This window comes from Amborella trichopoda, chromosome 12 (genome assembly GCF_054954075.1).
Source record: "Amborella trichopoda isolate Santa Cruz 75 chromosome 12, AtrichopodaSantaCruz75HAP2 v2.0, whole genome shotgun sequence".
In the NCBI taxonomy this organism is placed as follows: Eukaryota; Viridiplantae; Streptophyta; class Magnoliopsida; order Amborellales; family Amborellaceae; genus Amborella; species Amborella trichopoda.
Genome location: NC_142347.1, coordinates 5012406 through 5033951, shown reverse-complemented (window position 1 = coordinate 5033951; position 21546 = coordinate 5012406). Strand labels below are relative to the sequence as shown.

Genomic DNA, 21546 nt, shown 5'->3' with positions numbered 1-21546 from the left:
GATCACTCACCCAACTCCTTTTTTATTTTTTTTTCATTGAAGATTTTTTGCTCTTCGGAGGTTAACTCCGTAGTAGGCTCCTCCTTAGTGCTCGAGCTTGGAGGAGATTCTCGCAGGAGAAGAGTGACTAAGTTAACATTGGATGACCTTATGGCACGTTGGGAGTCTGCAAACAAGGCTCAATCTCATTAACTGCCCCTGTTGTGCCCTCTTCATGAGAGGAGATTACCTCTATTTAGTAGTTTGATGGGGTTGCCCCTGCAAGGCTTTATGTTCTGTTAGGAACTTGTTTTTCATGAGATGAACTTTTGTGATATGGGCGTACCCCAGTTATCGGAGTTGTGCTCCTGCCCTAGTTAAGCTCTAGAAATCTCTCCTCTTGAGGAGGTGACCCAATTTGGTCACCATATGGGTGGATCATCTAGGAAGTCTTGTGAAGACGGCCCAGGTGGGCCTCTTAGAATTTTTAGAAGGTCAACTTCTTTTGATAGTTGAGGCAGTAAGTCTCCTTGAAGAATTTTCTCATCTGCCTCCTCTTGAGTTATTCTCCCGGAATTAAGGTTTTCTTGTCACCATGAGTTTGGAACTCCACAGTTTCTTAGTCTTGGTTAAGCTTATGCTCGAGTTCACCTTGCTTTTGCCAGTTTGATTCATTATCATACATGTGTGATTCATTTATTATGTGAATTTAGAAGTACAGGTTGAAGGGATCATCTGCCCTAGTTTGATTACCGATGATGGGGACTTCTTGTACCTCTTTCGAGACTACATCTTGGAGTGGAATTCCACATGTAATGACCCTTTCTCGTATGTTTTTTGGGTTAACTCTTGGGTGAGCTTATGCTCGTTTTGTTCTTCATCTACGAGACTGTCCAATTGATTTCTTCTTGTGCTCCAAGGCCATTGTAGCTGTTTTTCAGGTTTGAGTGCAGTTTGTGATTCTTCTGAGTTAATCAGGTTGACATCAGAATTGTTTGTCGAGACATCTAGAGTTTCTATTTTTTCTCTACCAATCACCTCTTTCTTTTTAACACTTATCGTATCGTTATCAATGAGGTCCTGAACTCTATGCTTGAAAGCTCGACATTCTTCAGTATTATGAGCATAATTTTGATGCCTCTCACACCATCAAGATGTATCGCCTCCATGGAAGGGAAGAATCCTGGCTACTACAGGTAATTCTATGAGCCTTACCTTAAGCAACGTCTTAATGACATCGGTCATAAGCTCATTAATGGGAGTGAATTACCTTGGTGTGGAAGTCTGCATTCTCCATGTGGTAAAGTAAGTTTTAATCCTTTCTTTTGAATGGTTTGTAGAAGGGTTGCTTTTCTTGATTATGTTCACCTCTCCTTCTTGAGAGGGTCTTTCGCCAATCGAGTTATCAAAGACTATAGCCTCATCCTCCTTAGCCCGTTCATAATGCGCTACTTTCTCAAGTATAAGGTCAAACGAGTAAGGAACCGCCCCATTGCTGAAGAACATGACATATTCTGAAGTCATGTTCTCTAATGTTATTCTTACCTTCACAGATTTAGGGAGTGGGGTTTCGACGACTCGTGTAGCGGTCTCTCTGAATCTTGTTATAAATTCAAAGGGAGACTCGTTCAACTTTTATTGGTGGATGTTAGCTCACCAAGGGTAATGGGTCTTGGCCCCGCCTGAATATTTCGTCAGGAGTTGCTTGAGGGTTATCCTTCATGAATCTTTGGTGCCACATCAAAGGAACCTCTGATAAGTCATGCGAAAACATGACCTTAAGTTGGTTGGGTAAGTCTCGCAACATATGGACCATTAATAAGTAGGTGTTGATGTGTGCCTCAGGATCCTCTTTCCCAAAAAATTTGTTTATGAATTCTGGCATCGCAAACGTTACTGGTAGATCTTCTAGGTGTCCTAGACTTTCTTGTACATAGGTTTTAGGAGCTGAGAAGTCTTGTATTCTCATTTCTCTAAAGAGTCTTAGAGGCATTTCATGTAGGTGAATTGAGACGTCGTTATAACCGTGACCTTGCTCGGCTGCATGGCCTGTTGAACCTGGATTTGTGGTACGTGGCTTGTATAGACTGGCTTTCCCATGTAGCGGGTTGCCCCAAGGATTGAGCCTAAGGACTATGTTGAACTTATTGTGCCAGTTGTCAGCCTACAGATTCACTCGAATTGAATTGGGTAAGAACAGACCCATTACTCGGAGTTTGCACTACTTGGCCGCAAGAAGGCCTGCAGGTTAGAATAACCACTTGATTAGGATGGACGACTCAAGCTGCTATGATGACTAGACCTCTGACCTTTGACAGTGAAGTTTGCTTGTCCTTGACCTTGACTGGATGATATAACCCTAGGGTTATGATATTCTCTTGCCCCAACACTGAACTGAAAGAGTGCAGGGAGGTCATAACTCGATTGAATTGGCAGGCTAGCACCTCTAAGGTTATCATGGTTTGAGCCAAGTAGTTGGCATGGTTTATAGCATGAGCTTCTGACCTAACCTGCTTGGATTGACTACATTAGATGGTGTACCCTCGGTTCAACAGGTCTTTAAAGAATACATGCACCTTATGATTGTCTTGATACCGAGTTAGGTCAAAATTTTGACTTTTACTGGTGCTGGGTTGCTTGGGTAGACTTTCTCTAGCTGTGTGTGAACCCACTTGCCCCGTAACTGGCTGATTACTAAGACTAGAATGTAACTGGCTAATTACTAAGACTAGAATGCTGGGCTGCTAATTGAACATTAGGGTTAACCCAGCTAGGATTGACTGACTCATACATCTAGACCGGGGTCTTACTCTTGGTGTGCCAACTAGATTTGAGGCTAACCCCCATGTCATGGAGGATTGCCCCTGGCCTAACCCCTTGACTGTTCGGGTTATTACGGCACTGTTAACTTGTTGGCTCGTGGCTTCCAAATGATTGCCCTGAGAGCGCTTGGACGGCTAGATATGGTTATGGTTCCATATGGGTTGAGACTCGATTCACTAGCACGAGTGCTTTGGATTTGCGAGGGAGCACTATGACGATGCCTCTCGGACTGACTAGGTTCTCTAGATCTAGACTGGGTTGAAACCATAGGGTTGGACCTTGCTTTGCTTTGATCCTGGGTCATAACTCCTAAACTTGGGCTAGACTAGAAAGGTTGGACCTAGCTTGGGAATGGACTTAGATTAGGCTTGATGGACTTATGTTTGAATCCCAAATAGAGGTGAGCCCAATCTAAGTCTAGGAACAACTCTGAATCTAGACCTAAGAAAAGACCAGACTTGATGGATCTTGCTATACTCAATTGGTTTCAATTTGAACCTTAAGTTAAGATGAACCTAGTCTAGTTCTAGACGAATCTCTATACTTAGACCTAGGCTAGGACCTAGACTAAGATTTGAACTAGATGGGTACGAGTCTTGGCTCGGACCGAGGAGGCACCTAGGTTTGAACCTAGGCGTGAACCCGGTTCGGACCTGGACTAGGCTAGCCACAAGCTTGAGTTTGAACTTAGAGGGTTGGTTAACAGACCGGTTGTTGACCCAAATTGGATGAAGGTTAGGTTAAGCACGAGCCTTGGCTTTGACCAAAAGGGGGCCTAGGTTTGGACCTAGGTGTAAACCTGGTTCGGACTTGGGCTAGGCAAGGCACAAGTTTGGAGTTAGACCCAGAAGGTTTTGAAAATCAAACTGGGTGTGGACCCGGACGGGATCAAGGTTGTGTTACCAAAAGGGGGCTTTGGTTCGGACCTGGGCTAGGCTGGCTACAAGACTGGACTTAGATACAAAAAGTTTCAGCTCGGACTAAAAGAGGATCCGGACTAAGATCTAGGACTAATCAATCGAGATATGCAAACAATGCACTCGAAAACTTTCCCTTAAACTATAAGTAAGCTTGGTCTGAGTGGGTTCCTTACTATTGAAATGCGGTTAGGCTGAGTAGGTCCCCACATAGGTCCTGGCCTCCTGTTATGGAAATCAACCAAGTCCTACTATGTGTGGAGTTGCTTTGAGGCTAGGGATTATGGAGGGGCGCTCACAGTTAAAGTTATATAAATCTCAACCTCCTCGGCTCTCAATGCTATCTTTCCCTCACGACCGTTAGGGCAGGATTTTTGGAGCTTTCAAAAAATTTGTTGGTTTCCCGAGCTTCCCCAGTCCGTTGTGTGCAAGAGTGTGTAAAGAATCTTGCAAGTGAAAAGAAAAATAGCAAACAGGAAAACACACAATGCAAGAAAAAAAAAGGAGTGAGCACTTGGCACAAATTGTGCCAAGTGAGGTGTGCTTCGGGTCAGGTTTTTGACCGACCAAAAGCATAGTCAGATGTGTGGGTAAGCAACGCCCAAGAAGGTATACAATTAATAAAAGTGGAACCAGACACAACCCGTGCCTAGTTGAACGTGCCCCAAGTCAAGGGTGACTCGATCAGGGCACAATTAGATAGAGAGTGCAGGTGACCCTGAATTTTATTTATTTATTTTTTAATGAAAATAGAAAGTAGTGGCAACTATCGAATTACAAGAAAATAAATGAAAAATAGAATCATTATTTTTTTGACAAAAATTTTTCTTGTTTTGGAAAGAGGGAGAGGCCAAAGTTGAATTTTATTTTTTATGAGAAGATTCTTTATTTATTTATTTTTCTGTGAAAATGAAATGACATACAAAAAATAACTTTTATAGCAAAATTGATTTTTTTTTTTTAAACCAAAGAAGCTTTAAAAGTTGTTTTTTCTATCTTGCAAAGCAAATTTTTCTTTTCCAAAATTGAAAAATGCTTCAAATTTTTTTTTTTTTTTTTTTGAAAGCAAGATAGCATTTTGCCTAATTTTCAGATATGAGAAATGGCTTTAAAAAAAAAAAAAAAATTTGAAAGCAAGATTGCCTTTAAAAGATTTCTTTTGTTTTTTAGACAAAGATGCCTAAAACATTTGCTAATTTTTTTTTTTTTTTTAGGAAAGTGATTTTTTATTTTAAAAACTAGCTAAAGATACCTTTTTTTTAGTGGATAAGAAAGATGGCCTCAAACACCCACTCATTTTCTCTCCCTTCCTCATTTTCTCTCCCTATTTTCTCTCAATCTCCCTTCCCTGTCCATCTCTAGCTAACTCTTTTATAAATTTCCTCTCAAGGGATTAGTTGCTATCTAAGTAAATCTCCTCTCAAGGAAAGAGTTTCTATCTATTCCCCAAAGTTCTCTTAACAACTCACACACCTCATCCCACTTAACTTAAAGTCACCTATTATTGATATGGAGAACTATGCCATGAATACCAAAGAAGAAAAATTATTCCATGAATATCAAAAAAAGATTAAAGCAGAAGAGACCAAAGAATGTTTTTGAACGTGAATACCAACGGTTAACAATTAACCCAAAGCGTTAACTATGGAATATCTCCAAAAAGAAAGCTCTACCTCTTAATCAAAAACTCTGCTTCTTTTAGTAAGATAAAAGAAAATGAATAAACAACAAGGAAACCTTACGAGGAAATAAAAGAAGACAACAACAAACTAAAACAAACAAGGAAACTAAAGTCAGAATCCCAAAAGAAAATATTTAAGCCTTTCTCTCTCTTTCTCTCGGTCTAAAACTCACAAAAGTTCAAGGAGATGAAAATAAAATAGAAAACATTGAAATCTGAAAATTTCTAGCCATAAACAAAGACACGCAGTCCCCCGAAACACAAGAAAACTATTTGGAACAGATCCAAGCCCTTAACAAGTTGGAGTAGGTGGAGAGAGAAGAAAATAGGAAGTTGAGTAGCCTCTTTTAATAGAGATAATCACGAACCCAAAACAACTTTTTAGAAGTAGAAAAGAAACAGACACATAAACATAAACATGCTCTTATCACAAAATTCAATGAGTAATCCTCTTTCTTTTTTTCTTTTTTTTCTACTTACAAACAAATATAATAATAAATGAATAAATAATGAAAAGAAATACTAACGGAAAACGGTAACAAAAACAAGGCATATGGACAATTAAGAAATATTAAATCTTATGGAGTGATAGCACCACTTATGCACAAGGCATATGGACAATTGACCATTCATATATAAATTTGTTACAATGTATCTACAATGATAACCGTTCATAGTACCATGTTAACTATTTTGTTTACAGTGCAAATCAGATAGTCTTCATAGTAAGATCCAGCAGATCCGTAGTACAAACTGATTTTAAAAAAGTGATAGAGAGTGGGGAAAATCAAATTCTGATTTGAGGCTAGATCTACTCAGAAATGAGTAGATCCGCTCTCAGATCATTGGCAGAGTCAGCATCAATCCAAAAAGCAGGAAAGAATAAAATAAACATAAAATCCTAGATGTAACAAAATAACTAAAAAAATAAAAGAAAAAAAGAATGAGAAAAATACCTGGCCAGGCCAGTTGGCCCTGCAAACCCGAGGCTTTAAAACCTTGCCCATATCAAGACCGGCTGAGTTTATGCCGTGTGTCCTCTTTTGTCTCTCTTCAAGTTTTGACCAAGCCTTGGCTTGGTTGGATTTCTTGATCTAAGGGTGGCTTAGAGCTAGGGTTTTCCTAGGTCTTAGGATTGCTAACCGGCTTTTTCTCTCTCTGGGCTCTCTATCTTTCTCTCTCTCCCTCTCTTTCTTTTTCTCTGAGCTCTCTCTCTCTAAGATTTCTTTTTTCTAGTTTCTTTCTCTCTCTAGATTTTCTAGCCTCCCATATCCCACCTCTCTCTCCCATCTCTTCCCTTTCTCTCCCCCTTAGCAAGCTAGTTTCCTTTTCTTATAGACCTAATAGGGATGTAGATTAGATAACTATTAAGAACTATGAGATTTTTAGGTGTAGAATGGATAACTACTAAAACCATGGGTGTGGAATGGATAACTTCTAAAAACTATGGGATTTACTAGGTGTAGATGACTAACTACTAAAAACTATGAGATTTGCTAGGTGTGGATCATAGAATTGGGACCATGGATTTGGTGGTCTATGGTTTAGGGGCCTTCTAAAATAGTGTGGTCCTAGGTTTTTCTAAGATTAGGAAAATCATGGAATTTTGTCAATTTTAAAAATAGGGTGTCTACAGATTTATATCAATGTATGGGAAAGGCAAACAGTTCTAATCCCATTTCTTATTTCTATAGCTATTGTTTCACATTAGTGGAGCAGATAATGATATCAAAATCAGACCAAAAATAGGTGTGTTAAACACTGCTACATATTCAGCAGCATATGACCAATTATCTCATGCATTTAGGATTTGACTCAAATAATGAGATCAAATGATGTTTGATCCACTTATGCAAACCAATGGCATTCTAAGTAAGCCAATGACATCATAATGATATCAAAATGATATCAAAATCAGATAACAAATAGTGTGTTAAACACTGCAGCATATTCAGCAACATATGACCAATTACCACATGCATTTAGCACCAAGATTTGACTCAAAATAAGATCAAATGATGCTTGCTCTACTTCTGCAAACCAATGACATTCTAAACAAGCCAATAACATCATAATGATATCAAAATCAAATAAAAACAATGTGTTAAATACTGCTGCATATTCAACAGCATATGACTAATTATCACACGCATTTAGCACCAATATTTAGCTCAAAAAATGAGATCAAATGATGTTTGAGCTACTTCTGCAAACCAATGACAGTCTAAGCTAGCCAATGACATCAAAATCAGATAACAAAATAGTGTGTTAAGCACTTCTGCATATTCAATGGCATATGACCAATTATCACATGCATTTAGCACCAATATTTTACTCAAAATGAGATCAAATTATGCTCTCTCTATTTCTGCAAACCAACAATATTCTAAGCAAGCCAATGACATCATAATGATATCAAAATCAGATAAAAACCAATTTGTTAAACATTGCTACATATTCAGCAACATATGACCAATAATCACACGCATTTAACACTATGATTTGATTCAAAATGATATCAAATGATGCTTGATCTACTATTTCAAACCAATGACATTTTAAGCAAGCCAATAGCATCATAATGATATCAAAATTAGATAGAAAATAATGTGCTAAGCACTATTGCATATTCAGGAGCATGTGGCCAATTATCACACACATTCAACACCAAGATTTGACTCAAAAAGAGATCAAATGGTGCTTGATCTACTTCTGCAAACCAATAAAATTCTAAACAAGTCAATAACATCATATTGATATCAAAATCAGATAAAAAATAGTGTGTTAAACACTGATGCATATTCATCAGCATATGTCCAATTATTACACACAATGAGCACCAAGATTTGACTCAAAATGAGATCAAATGATGCTTGATCTACTTCCACAAACCAATGACACTCTAAGCAAGCCAATAACATCATAATGATATCAAAATCAGATAAACAATAGTGTGTTAAACATTACTGCATATTCAGTAGCATATGGACAAATCACTCACATTCAGCAACTCAAAATAAGAACAAATAGAGCTTGATCTACTTCTGCAAACCAATGACATTCTAAGCAATCTTATAACAACATAATATATCAAAATCAGCTAAAGAATAGTGTGTTAAACGCTACTACATATTCAGCAGCATATGGCCAATTATCACACACATTGAGCATCAAGATTTGACTCGAAATGAGATCAAATGATGCTTGATCTACTTCTGCAAACCAATAACATTCTAAGCAAGCCAATGGCATAGTAATAATATCAAAATAAATAAAAAAACAGTATGTGAAACATTGCTGCATATTCAACAGCATATGGCCAATTATCACTCACATTGAGCACAAGATTTGACTCAAAAAATGAATGAAAAGAGAGAGAGTCAGTTGCATAGTTCACAATAAAGGTACAAACCAGCAGGATAATGAAATCTTCGTCAAGAAGCTCCGCGAGCGCATAGACAGGTATATATATATATCTATATCTCACACATGTTTGCTCTTCCTATCTAATGGTGGTTGGCTTTGGCTTTGGCTTTGCAGAGTGAATATAACATTGCCGGAGGTTGAGATCAGATATGAGCAACTTAGGGTGGACGCAGAGGCTTACTTGGGAGGGAGGGCTTTGCCCACTCTCCTCAATGCCACCCTTAACACCCTTGAGGTGCCTACTCTCTCTACTACATGATTGTATTGGGATTCTACAGCAACTACTATATTTGAAAAGAAATATACAGAGAAAATACATTCGAACTTAAAATCCTTGAATTCTTAAATTGTTCTCTTGAGAGACCTATAATGGCCTTAATAATTGAAAAGAAAAAGTATATAAAGCGACCATATATTTTTAATACAAAGAGGTCAGAATCACTCTCATATTTCAGATTTTAAATGCAGTGATTATAAGCGTGTTTTGAACTAGACTTCAAGTTAAAAAAAAAAAAAATATGACATCCAAATTGACATCTAATAACTAGGAGTAATTATGAATTCCTCGAATGGTCTCACTTCGAACAATCGTGACCAAAAAAACCATTGGAATCACCTAAGAAAACATACAACTTTCTGCAATACCTGTGCTTTCAATTTCATATTCACTTAAGAGAGACATGTTGTTGGCAGAGCTTTATGAGTTTCCTGAAGTTGCTCAAGAGCAAGAAGAAGCCCGTGACAATTCTCAAGGGAATTACCGGCGTGATAAAACCCGGAAGGTGGATAGACAAAACTACTTCTCTCTCTCTCTCTCTCTCAAACAATGTGTGTTGGTGTGATGACAGGATGACCCTGCTACTATGCCCTCCAGGGGCTGGAAAGACCACCCTCCTCTTGGCTCTCGCAGGAAAATTGGACAAAAGCCTCAAGGTGGGTTCACTCTTCGTACAATTTCATCTCCAAAATTTGGCACTTTTTAGAGAGAAAAAGAGAGAAACTTCAGTTCTTTGGGTGTGTTTTGACAGGTTTTGGGCAAGGTGACGTACAATGGGCACAGTATGAGGGAGTTTGTGCCGCAGAGGACGTCGGTGTACATCAGCCAAAAGGATCTGCACATTGGAGAGATGACAGTCCGAGAGACCATGGATTTCTCTGCTCGATGCCAAGGCGTAGGAAACAGATATGGTTCGTCTCTCTCTAACAAACTCTATTTTTTGCTGCTGATTTTGTTGGAATGCTCTGCTTAAAAGCCACTGGTTTTTGTAGCCGTTCTTGCGGAGCTTTCAAGGAGAGAGAAGGATCAGTCCATAAAACCAGACCCTGATATTGATTTTTTCATGAAGGTAACATAGCAATGAAACAGACCTAACCCAGAAAGAAGTCATGGTATTAGCAGTCTCAATTCACCCACTGTTTCTTCTTCTTTTGTAGCCAATTGCATCGGAAGGACAAAAATCAAGCATCCTGACCGACTATATACTTAAGGTTTGGCACCCCAAATAAGACACTCTCCTCTCCCTTTCTCCCTCCAACTCAAATTTAGATTAGCATATTTGGGATATGTTAAAGAGAATGAGATGTTTTAGTGAGAAAATTAAGTTAGGAAGTGTGTGCAGCTGCTTGGGCTGGAGGTGTGCTCGGAGACCATGGTCGGGGACGACATGAGGAGGGGGATATCAGGCGGTCAGAAGAAACGCGTCACGACAGGAGAGATGATGGTAGGGCCCTCGACTGCTCTGTTAATGGACGAGATATCAACAGGGCTCGACTCCTCCACCACTTTCCAAATCGTAAACCGCCTCCGACAATTTGTTCATGTCTTCTCTGGAAGCCTTGTTGCCTCTCTCTTGTAACCGGCACCGGAGACTTATGATCTCTTTGACGACATCATCCTTCTCTGTGAGGGACAGGTTGTGTACCATGGACCGAGAGAATCAATTCTCGACTTCTTCCACATGATGGGATTCCGATGTCCCGAAAGGAAAGGAGTGGCCGATTTCTTGCAGGAGGTAAAACCTCTCTCTCTTACTGCAAGAGTTTCAATTGCCTCTCATTCTTACTTAACCCGTCCTATTGTTAAGGCAACCTTCTGTATCCGTCTAAGAGTTTACAGTCTACATATAGAATGACTTTCAATCTAGAATCTTGCACCACAGGGACTGAGAAACCAATGATGTGTCTGAGAAGCCAACGAAACTAATTACAGACACTATAGTCTTTCTACCAGTCATGACTTTTATTTTGTTTGGGTAAATCAGGAAGAAAGCCCGCTATCCATTTTTCATTAATAAAAGATAGAAAAAATTATATCGTACTATCTTATAACTCTACAATAAGATAATTGTGTCATGAAATAAAGGAAGGTTAAAAACATTTGGAGGCCTAGAGTGCCAAGTGGTGGCCTCCGCAAAAACTGTAACCTTTTTGACAAGAACATCGACCACCAAATTAGCCTTACGGTAAACATGGCAAATGAACCGTGAATGATTCTCATAGCTTTCAACTAAACTAATTTTACTTTTAAACATAAAACTTTATCCAGTGGTTAATCTACTTTTACTAAAGAGATGAGTATCCATGATTCAACACTTTGTGAACCTAAAGAGTTCCAATATTTTGGAACTCGGCATGGGCCCCGGAATTGGCTATTGCTACAGCCGAAGCCGAATTACTCAAATGAGTCCAAGTAAACACGTGTAAGTAGTGCACAGAGATAAAAGAGCCCTTAAAAAACCCAAAAAAAAGAAAATAAAAAAAGGGAAAAACTCAAACTAAACTAAAAACAATATAAAAATTCAAAATAATCTAAAATATATATATAAAACAGGGACATAGAAATATTCATTTAAAATTTAAGATATTCAGAATAATTCAAATATATATATATATATATATATAAAACCTTTCTTTTTGGGTAGTTCAGTGGGGAAGGGATCCCCTACTTGTGGCATGAACAGAACTAAAGACATTATGTTGTTGTGCCTAGCCACCTTGACCCCCTGGACTTCAGCCAAATTCCTAGAAAATATGAAAATCGAGCAAGAAAAACTCACAGATCATTGTCATACATCCAAATCACACAAACAGGATTTATACATGGATTCACTATCGAATAAAATTATCATATTTTTTAGTTTCTCAATTACCCTGAGCTTTAACCGTGTACTCAGCTGAATTTTTGAACACTGAACAATACCTTAATAACAAAAAACTGGACTGTAGGACACCTAGAAAATTTTGAATCAGTGTAATTCCTAATATCTTCTGCCACTCTCATTTCTTGCAAGAGGTCCTCTCTCTCTCTCTCTCTCTCTCTCTCTCTCTCTGTCTCTCTCACTTGACTGCCAATACAGGTGACATCAAGGAAGGATCAAGAACAATACTGGTTCAACAAGAATCAACGCTACAGATATATCCCAGTACAATAATTTGCAGATGCATTCCAGTCCTTCCATGTCGGCAGGGAGATGCAATCTGGTCTCTCGGTGCCCTATGACAAGTCCAAGTGCCACCCTGCCGCCCTAGTTAGAAACAAGTATGGCCTAACCAAGATGGAGCTCTTCAAGGCTTGCTTTGACAGAGAAGTGCTCCTTATGAAGAGAAGTGCCTTCATCTTCATCTTCAAAGCTATTCAGGTCCAACCATTCACTCTTATGTTCTTCCTCTGGTTTCATTTTAGATAGATATATAGGAGGACAGATAGAGAAACAGAGAGAGGATACTAATGGTTTCTCTCTCTTTCCCTTGATATTGAATGAAAGAGTTGGTGAATCATACGGTTTATCTATGAAAATCATTCATTTGATGGACCTTGTATTGCTCTTCACAGATAGCCATTGTCGCTACCATGACTACGACAGTCTTCCTCCGCACAGAGATGGGAAACAAGACCTTATGGGATGGGTCCAAGTACATGGGAGTTTTGTTCTGTGGGCTCGTGAACGCGATGTTTAATGGTCTAGCAGAATTGCAAATGACGATAGTGAAGCTGTCTGTATTTTACAAGCAAAGAGATGCAAAGTTCTTCCCTGCTTGGGCCTATACTCTCCCCACATTTCTCATGAGGATACCAATCTCTTTACTGGAGTCCTTCGTATGGGTAGCTATAACCTATTACTCAGTTGGATTAGCACCGAACCCGAGCAGGTTAATTCATCCTCCTCTGCCCTACCAAAGCTCATGAATTTTATTTTTTTTAATTTAAATTAATCTTGTGAATTTTGTTTGCTCTTTTTGTCTTTCTTTTGTTAATTGTAATGTTAGAATTGACAATGAATTGCCTATGGTTTTCCTGTTTTCAGATTCTTTAGGCAATTCTTTTTGCTATTCAACCTGCATCAGATGTCTTTGTCTCTCTTCCGCTTTATCGTGGCACTAGGTCGAAACCAAATCATTTCTAACACATTTGGAGCATTTGCGCTATTGGTGATATTTGTCTTGGGAGGCTTCATTGTCTCAAGAGGTAATGTATCATGGATGTAGTAACATTTGATTATGTGCAATGTTCATATTGTAACTGTCTCTGCGCTATTTTGCTTTAGTTTATATTACAAAAGTATGCACACCATTATAAATAAATTATTATCCAAATTTTCGCAGAGGACATCTACAGCTGGTGGAAATGGGGATACTGGTCTTCTCCTCTCATGTATGCTCAGAATGCTGTGGCTGTAAATGAGTTCCTATCAAATAGATGGATACAGGTTAACATGAAATACGCAAAAAATCCCTTTAAAACTTTTTTGGTTCATGTAGATTAGGATAAAAGAGTGCATGGAGGAAGTAGCTAACTATCTTGTACATGTGCAATAGAATGGTGTCCACATAGGCCAGCTACTCTTGAAGATTCGAGGGATTTTCACTGAAGCAAATTGGTATTGGATTGGGATTGGGGCTCTCATGGGTTACAATGTCCTCTTCAACATCCTTTACACCTTAGCTTTAAAGTATCTTGACCATGAGTACAACATTTCAATTTCACCTTTTGTTGTTTCTACTGTTAATTGATCGAAATGAAAAGAAGTTAATGGGAAAAAAACGTAAATTGTTTCATTATGCAGCTCTTGGGAAGCCTCAGGCATCTATCACAGAGGATACATCAGAGGGGAAGCATGAAGACCAAATTAAGGTCAATTGACATCTGAATGGAAAATTATTTGGTAAGTAGAGAAGTCATAGAGGGAGATAGGCTCGTTTTCTCAACATTGAAAGTGTAGTTTGGATCCTATTACTTACCCAGAAAAATTTAAAAGGTCTCACTCTTTGTCATGTGTTTCTCTCCTTGTAGGAGACTCTACTACAACAAATGGAATGAAACAGAAGAAAGGAATGGTGCTACCATTCAAACCGCTTGCGTTGGCCTTCAAGGAGATCAAGTACTTTGTCGACATGCCAGCCGTATGTCAAGATCTTCTTGACCCAATTTACTAGTAGTAGTGGTAGAAGTAGTAGCAGTTAATAGTGGATACTAAAATGATCCTGATGATAATTATGTCGATAGCCCCCAAAAAAAAGATAGTGAACTGAAAGGCCTAGGTGTGCAGGAAATGAAGGCTCATGGGGAAGAACAAGACCGATTGCAATTGTTGCAAGGGGTGAGCGGAAGCTTCCGGCCAGGCGTGCTGACATGCCTGATGGGTGTGAGCGGAGCAGGGAAAACAACACTCACAGATGTCCTTGCCGGGCGTAAGACTGGTGGCTACATTGAAGGATCCATTTCCATCTCTGGCTACTCAAAGAAGCAAGAGACCTTTGCCAGTATTTCTGGTTACTGTGAGCAGAATGATATTCACTCCCCTAATCTCACTGTCCATGAGTCGCTCCTCTTCTCTGCCTGGTTGCGACTCCCAGCTGATGTCCAATCGCACACTCGAAAGGTTACACTCCTCAAATTCCAAATTTGATTGTCTTGTTTTTGGAAGTTCGGCAATGGGATTTGAACCTTGGACAATGTGTTGCAGCCCCTAATATCCTAACCACCAAGCAAAGCACACCAATGTAGAACAAATTCGATTATTGCACCCTTAGGAATAAGTATTAAGAGTTTTGTCTCTCCATTTAAAGCATCTAGGATTGTTCAATGGTCCAACACAAGAAAGACTATAGTGCTCGAAATTTTTCCTCAATCAACTCCATATCTTCCAAACTATATTGGACGGAAAAGATCTAACTGGGATCTCTGCTAAATTAGCTATTGGCCTTTCCCTCGACTTAATTTTGGGCAGTGAAATTAATCCTGGTACAAAATCTCTAAATATTTCTACAATAAAGGGTCAAATTCTAGTTTCTTTTACGGAGTTGTACTTTCTTATAAAAAATGGAGCTTTGTCTAAGTAACTAGAAATTTATCATTGTGATACCCAGGCCTTTGTCGAGGAGGTAATGGAGCTGGTGGAGCTGAACAACCTGAGGGAGGCTCTAGTGGGCGTGCCAGGGGTCAATGGCCTCTCCACAGAGCAAAGGAAGAGACTGACAATTGGGGTCGAGCTCATTGCCAACCCCTCCATCATCTTCATGGACGAGCCTACCTCGGGGCTCGATGCTAGAGCAGCCGCCATTGTCATGAGGACTGTAAGAAATACAGTGGACACAGGCCGCACCGTGGTCTGCACCATACACCAACCTAGCATTGACATATTTGAGTCCTTTGATGAGGTATGTACTCTCTCACGCGTGCGCGCGCACACGCACACAAACAAATACTTAGTTTTAGGAATTCTGCCTTTAATATGTTCTATCCATTCATTCCTATGTAATCCTACAAACAAATTTTCATGTTCTTAGCTCTTCTTGATGAAACGAGGAGGACAAGTTATCTACGCAGGCCCATTGGGGACGAACTCACAACAACTCACCGACTACTTCCAATCAATCGAAGGTGTCCCCGAGATAACCTCAGGATATAATCCTGCAACTTGGATGCTAGAGGTCACCTCCATAGCCTCTGAGAATGGACTTCAGGCGGATTTCGCAAACATTTATGCCAATTCTCCTCTATATGAGTGAGTAGTTGCCTTAGTTCTTCTCTGTCTCTATGATGAAGTCACTCGTGATCCTCCCTTTTGATCTCCTTGGGAAATTTTAGTGTTTCGTCTTAAGATTACTACTTCCCCCATAATTGTAGGAGGAATTTGGCATTGATTGAGGAGTTGAGCAAGCCGACACCAGGGTCTCAAGACCTACACTTCGAGACTCAATTCTCACAGCCATTCATGGTGCAAGCTGTGGCCTGCCTCTGGAAGCAACACTGGTCCTACTGGAGAAACCCTCAATACAATGCAGTACGCTTCTTCTTCACCCTGGTAGCCGCCCTCCTGTTTGGCAGCATATTCTGGGACATGGGAAGCAAGATGTAAGCATTCTCTTCTTTCTCCATTTCTGGTCCAACAGAAAAAATTATGATTGAATTGTCTCGCAAGTTTCAAATTTTTTTTTAACAATTTTCTTTATGCTTCCATTTTTCTCAAATTTTCCAAAGCTTTTTCTTAAAATTTAACTATAAAAACTAGCACTTGAGAATGTCTTCTTAAACTACCTAACCAAGAATGTTCAAGATAGATATTTATATTGCCTTCCATGCTAGTACTTCATGCATTCCAACTCACTGTTGTTCTAACCTCACTGTGCTGCACGAATGGTCAAAACATAGAGAGCAGCAACAAGACTTCCTCAATGCGATGGGTTCCATGTTCTCTGAGGTTCTCTTCCTCGGGGTGAATAATGCATCTTCAGTTCAGCCAGTGGTCGACATAGAGAGAAGTGTATTCTATAGGGAGAGAGCAGCTGGGATGTTCTCAGCCCTTCCATATGCCTTGGCTCAGGTATGAAACAAATTCAACAACTCACAACTTTGATAAAAGAAAATACAGGTATATCTTTTGATGGCAATGGCAATGAAAGTGAAATTGTGTTTGTAGGTTTTGGTGGAACTGCCTTATGTGTTTGTACAAACAGCTGTATATGGGGTGGTGGTGTACTGTATGATCGGATTCGAGTTCACTTTGGCAAAGTTCTTGTGGTTTTTCTTCTTCATGTTCTTTACCTTCCTCTACTACACATATTACCGGATGATGACTGTGGCCTTAACTCCCAATGCTACTTTTGCCTCCATTCTTTCTTCTGCATTCTATGGTGTATGGATGCTCTTCATTGGCTTCTTGCTCCCACGCACTGTAAGTGAATTACACATCTTTCGTTTTCCTGGTTATTTAATTTAAAATATAATTGCTTCATATTTTCTTGAAACTAGGATTCCAATCCAGCCAACATAACTATGTTTTTTCCTTCAAAATATCATGTTGTATAGGTTAGCTCCAATAGAGGACCACATAAGCCTTCCTTGTATGGCTCTTTATTACTTTCATTAAACTTATGTCGAATGAAGTCTAAATTCTAAGTTCTTTCCAATTAACTTATAAAAAACAAAGGTCAAATGCTATGACATTAGCAAAATAGAGATAACAACTTCCATAACAATGTATAGATCATTTGTGAGAACTTCATGGCCATTCCCATGTTTGCAGAGCATCCCCGGCTGGTGGAGGTGGTACTACTGGGGGTGTCCCGTCGCCTGGACACTTTACGGTTTGATGGTGTCTCAGTTTGGAAATGTGACTAAGCAGTTGCTCACGGCCGAGGGCAACCCCGTACCGCTACGCGACTTCCTCAATGCTTCATATGGATTTGATTATGACATGCTGCCTTGGGTTGCCTGTGTTGTTGTTGGCTATGCCATCCTCTTCGCCCTTGTCTTTGCCTTATGCATTCGCACCCTTAATTTCCAAGCTAGATGAATGTTTCATGATCCTCTCATTCACTTTATTGTTTCCTTTCTTCTCCCTTTCATTCTGGAAATGAGTGTATTCACAATTTTCTCGCATGTATTTATCCATGTTTTCTCCCTTGATATAAAGTCAGGTGTATTTTGGCTTGCAATGTCCCATCTCAATTCAATGAAATATGATTGAATTTTTGTGTACTTGATCAAGATCTCGTTTCCTTTGTGCTTGGTTTCATTATATTATAATGATACGGTGACATAATATCACTCCCCTTCTTTAAATGTCTCAACCTGCATTCTTAAGAACATAAAATTCCTATTTGGTGTTGACAAAGAAAATTACCAGCAGACAATAGCAATAAACAATATCATAGAAAAGAAATGACGAAATATTTTGTGTTGAAGATCATAGTCGACTCCCACGGTAGAGTAGAGTACACCCGTCGTCGCAAGACACCTGCCCAGGAGGATTCCTTTTCTATAAAATTTTGCAAAACATCATCAATTCACCCAGTGTTCTAAAACCATGGCAAACTCGGGCGAGTCTTTGGGTCCAATAACAAAGAAACAAAAAAAAGGAATAATGATAAAAATTTAGAAATGACATAAATCAAGCAATTCTGAAGGTGTAACATAGACCTAGATCATCCACCCACCAATCTCAATCTGTATCGACCAATTTTGATCTGGATAGACAAGTTTTAGTTGTTTAAATTCACAATATGAATAATAATTTAATAAAAAAAAAATTACTTAAGAACCCAGCTATGAGCAGATGCTTCCTGGACCATTTGTCTTATGTAAATTTTAAATTTTTTTATTTTATTTTTTAAGATTGACAATTGGGACAAAACATAGAAAATCTACAAATTTTAACCCATATGCAAATATTTACATGTGGGATTAAGTTTCCAGTATACTTCCTCTAGAGGATTGAATTGTTTTCGTTTTGTATTAATTCATAGGAGGTTTTTAATAGTTAGCCAACTAAAAAGCATTTTGGTCAAAAACCAATGATTTGAAACTTATATAAGTTATTGGTATTGAGGGTGTGGTTGGCATCGAGGGCGTGGTTAGAAGTGGTGAGAAAAGATACGAAGACGTATAGAGTCGTCGATGGTATGGTCTAAAAAAAGCAAAATTGCGAGATGATGTTGATAATAAGATACCCGAATTGGTCAGGCTCAACCGATTTGCCGATTCTTTGGGTGACAAACAAAAAAAACAAAATAATACTTCTAAATTTTGAAAGATTAAAAAATAAAAATAACAAAAAAATAAAGTTCCTCGTGTGATTCACCTATTTCTCTCACGCAAGTCACTCTGTACCAAGCCAATTCCAGGTTATGGACAAGAAGTCCCAAAGCATGATCAACGATTCATGATCTACATTGACATTTCTTGATCTGAACCTCCGATTTTTAAATCATCAAAATACAAAACCATCGTTCTTCTTCTAAATGAGGCAGAGAGGGGAGGAGGTAAAGAAGAAGCTAGAAAGTAAAAAATTCTTCTCCTTTTTTTCCTCCCTGTGAGAAAGGGGACCTCATCGTCTGCAACACCAAAAACATATTCAAATTAGAACTAATCAAATGCCGAAGCTTGGGGCAGCTGAGGTCAGAAAAGAAATATATATATAAACATCAAAATGATGTTTTCTAGCTAATACCCATGCACAAAAAATTCACTTATCTTGAATGAAAATACCCTTCCCTCGTAGAACAAATTGCTTTCGATAGAGAAGGCAGTCCGGCATTTTGAACCAGTGGTCCGGTGATTTTTTTTGCTGGAATGGGCGGTCCAGCGATTTTTTTTGTTGGAATGGGCGATCCGGTGTTTATTTTCTTTGTTGGAATAGGCGGTCAAGGCATTTTGGAAGTTACTATCCGATATTTTGGAGTTGCGGTCAGGCATTTTGAAGGAGCAGTCGGTGTTTTGATATGGCAGTCCGGAATTTTGGGAGTACATTAGCTGAGCAGTCCGGCGTTGTACAAATGCGGTCCATCGTTTCTTTTTATTGGGATTCAAAAATGATTTCTCATGTGAAAGGAGGGTATTTTTGTCAAAAAAGATGTAACTTTTTGAGTTGGGTGTATTAGTTATAAAAGGTGGGTTTTGAGAAAAATAAATGCAGAAAGTTTAGGGTAGGGGTAAAGTGTCTAAAAAGTATATTTTTGGGGGTTTTTAGCAATTTTCCCTATTTTATATATAATATCAAAATTATTTATATGAATTTTTTAAAAAAGTCTTGAGTCTTTCCCCTAGTCAGCCAAAACACCGAATTGCTTCATTTTTTTCACCAAATCGAAGAACTCTCGTAAGCGAATCTGGCAACATTGGGAAAATGATGGTCCCTGGTTAAAAAAAGTGCTAATGGGTAAGGTATACGACCACAAACTGATAGATCTGGTGGGTCAGGTCTGAGTCTACTTCAGGCCTTGGTCTGCTTGACTCAGACTTGACCTAGGGTGGAAACGGGTCCCGAACTAAGAAGTGAGATGTGTGCATATTCTAGTGGCATATGTGTATACATGATATTAAATATGGTGCGCTTTGCATAGAGCCGAGGCTCTGAACAAGCAAAGTAAAGCACACCTTCAAATAGTGTCGAGAAAATGTGGTTTCAATATTGGAAATCTTTGTGATAGCCTTAAAATAAATTTTCATCTTTAATTATAAAATTTAAAGCTTCAAAAATAGTGTAGATCGAGCAAATCTATGAAAACTTGAAAATCTTGAAAATTAACAATCCAAAAATGTGTTACAAGGGCAATATTTCTAGAGCTTAAAATCCAATTTTTTCTTATGCCCATGCATCTTGATCTTGAGATGATCAATTTGAGGATATTTGGGCATCAAAACAACCTCTTCTAGTGAAATTTTTGACGTTCGTCCTAATTTGATTATTTAGACCCTCGCACTTGTACAAACTTTTTCCAAATATATACGCTAATTATCAAAGCTCACCCTTCCCTGAAGAATATGCACTAGTTCTTGGGAAGATTGCAAAACCAAATTCAAAGATGAATAAAATTTATTAATTGAAGCCTTTATTCCAAAAGTATATTCTTTGTTCTCTAAATTCTTCAATGTATCTTTCACGGTCCTGGTGTTTGGTTCCTAAAATAAAAATAAGGAAATATTAGATTAAGAAATACTTGCAAGTAGTGAACTTAATTTTATAATTAAGTTCTATATTCTGAACATATATTGATATGTTTACCGTAGAACAGTCTAGCTATTTCACTTGTAGTCCAACCTCATTAAATAACTCTCATTCAATAGAAAAAAGTTTATATAAGTGTGAGGCTCTAAACAATCAAATTAGGGCGCACTTCAAAAATTTCATTAGAAGATGTTGTTTTGATGCTCAGATGTCCTCAAATTGATCATCTCAACCTCAAGATGCATGGACATGAGGAAAAAATAGATTTCAAGTTTTAGAAATAGTATATATTGTAATGCATTTCTAGACTTTCAATTTTAAAAAATTTCAAGATTTCATAGATGTGCTCAATCTACGCTAGTTTTTAAGCTTTAAACTTTATAATTAGAAATAAAATATATTTTAAGACTATCTCAAATATTTATGGTCTTAAAACCATATTTTTGGACACTATTTCAAGGTGTGGTTTACTTTGATTGTTTAGAGCCTTAGCCCTATACAAACCAGACCCTATTAAATATTATGTCTTATTATAGTAATTAATATAATTCTTGTAAAATGCTATTAGATATAACTAAATTTGTTACTTAAAAGTTCAATGAAAAACAATAATACTTCGATGTCTATCGAAATTAAAAGTAAAAAAAATATTATAGGACTATTCCAAAAAATTATACTTTTAATTTTAATAGATATCTAATTATTATGGTTGGGAGACTATGCCAAGGTAGAGAATTTGATATCTCCATAACAAAATTTGATAAATATCTAA

At 38.3% G+C, this 21546-nt stretch overlaps 1 protein-coding gene, 1 long non-coding RNA gene and 1 pseudogene across 5 annotated transcripts; 2 read left to right on the top strand and 1 right to left on the bottom strand.

Annotated features, from left to right (window-relative positions):
- Nucleotides 1-1146: 1146 nt before the first annotated feature.
- Nucleotides 1147-10958, top strand: LOC148779388 (pleiotropic drug resistance protein 1-like; annotated as a pseudogene).
- A 1292-nt stretch (nt 10959-12250) lies between these two features.
- Nucleotides 12251-17806, top strand: LOC148779387 (ABC transporter G family member 36-like). 4 transcript variants are annotated; one of them, XM_088854440.1, is made up of 14 exons: nt 12251-12464; nt 12659-12975; nt 13131-13291; nt 13429-13532; nt 13642-13786; nt 13890-13957; nt 14149-14226; nt 14373-14705; nt 15193-15483; nt 15613-15830; nt 15953-16180; nt 16478-16649; nt 16746-17000; nt 17352-17806. In XM_088854440.1, exons 1-14 carry the CDS (start codon nt 12297-12299, stop codon nt 17619-17621), a joined length of 2808 nt encoding a protein of 935 aa, XP_088710566.1. In that variant the 5' UTR covers nt 12251-12296; the 3' UTR covers nt 17622-17806. The 4 variants fall into 4 exon arrangements, with proteins under 4 accessions (XP_088710566.1, XP_088710563.1, XP_088710564.1 ...); XM_088854437.1 differs by lacking the exons at nt 12251-12464; nt 12659-12975; nt 13131-13291; nt 13429-13532 and having other exon boundaries at nt 13776-13988; nt 14117-14226; XM_088854438.1 differs by lacking the exons at nt 12251-12464; nt 12659-12975; nt 13131-13291; nt 13429-13532; nt 13642-13786 and having other exon boundaries at nt 13889-13988; nt 14117-14226; nt 15193-15432.
- LOC148779386 (uncharacterized) lies at nt 17244-19133 on the bottom strand. Its single transcript, XR_016046437.1, has 2 exons — nt 18909-19133; nt 17244-18294 (listed from the first exon to the last, which is right to left on the bottom strand). It is a non-coding gene; the product is annotated as an uncharacterized LOC148779386 (long non-coding RNA).
- Between the last annotated feature and the right edge of the window lie 2413 nt (nt 19134-21546).

Bases quoted from the DNA above. Each gene is read 5' to 3' on its own strand.
- LOC148779387 (XM_088854440.1), top strand. From the start codon at position 12,297: ATGCAATCTGGTCTCTCGGTGCCCTATGACAAGTCCAAGTGCCACCCT. The intron at 13,533-13,641 runs GTTAACATGAAA...CATGTGCAATAG, and splicing joins TATCAAATAGATGGATACAG to AATGGTGTCCACATAGGCCA. The intron at 17,001-17,351 runs GTAAGTGAATTA...CCATGTTTGCAG, and splicing joins GCTTCTTGCTCCCACGCACT to AGCATCCCCGGCTGGTGGAG.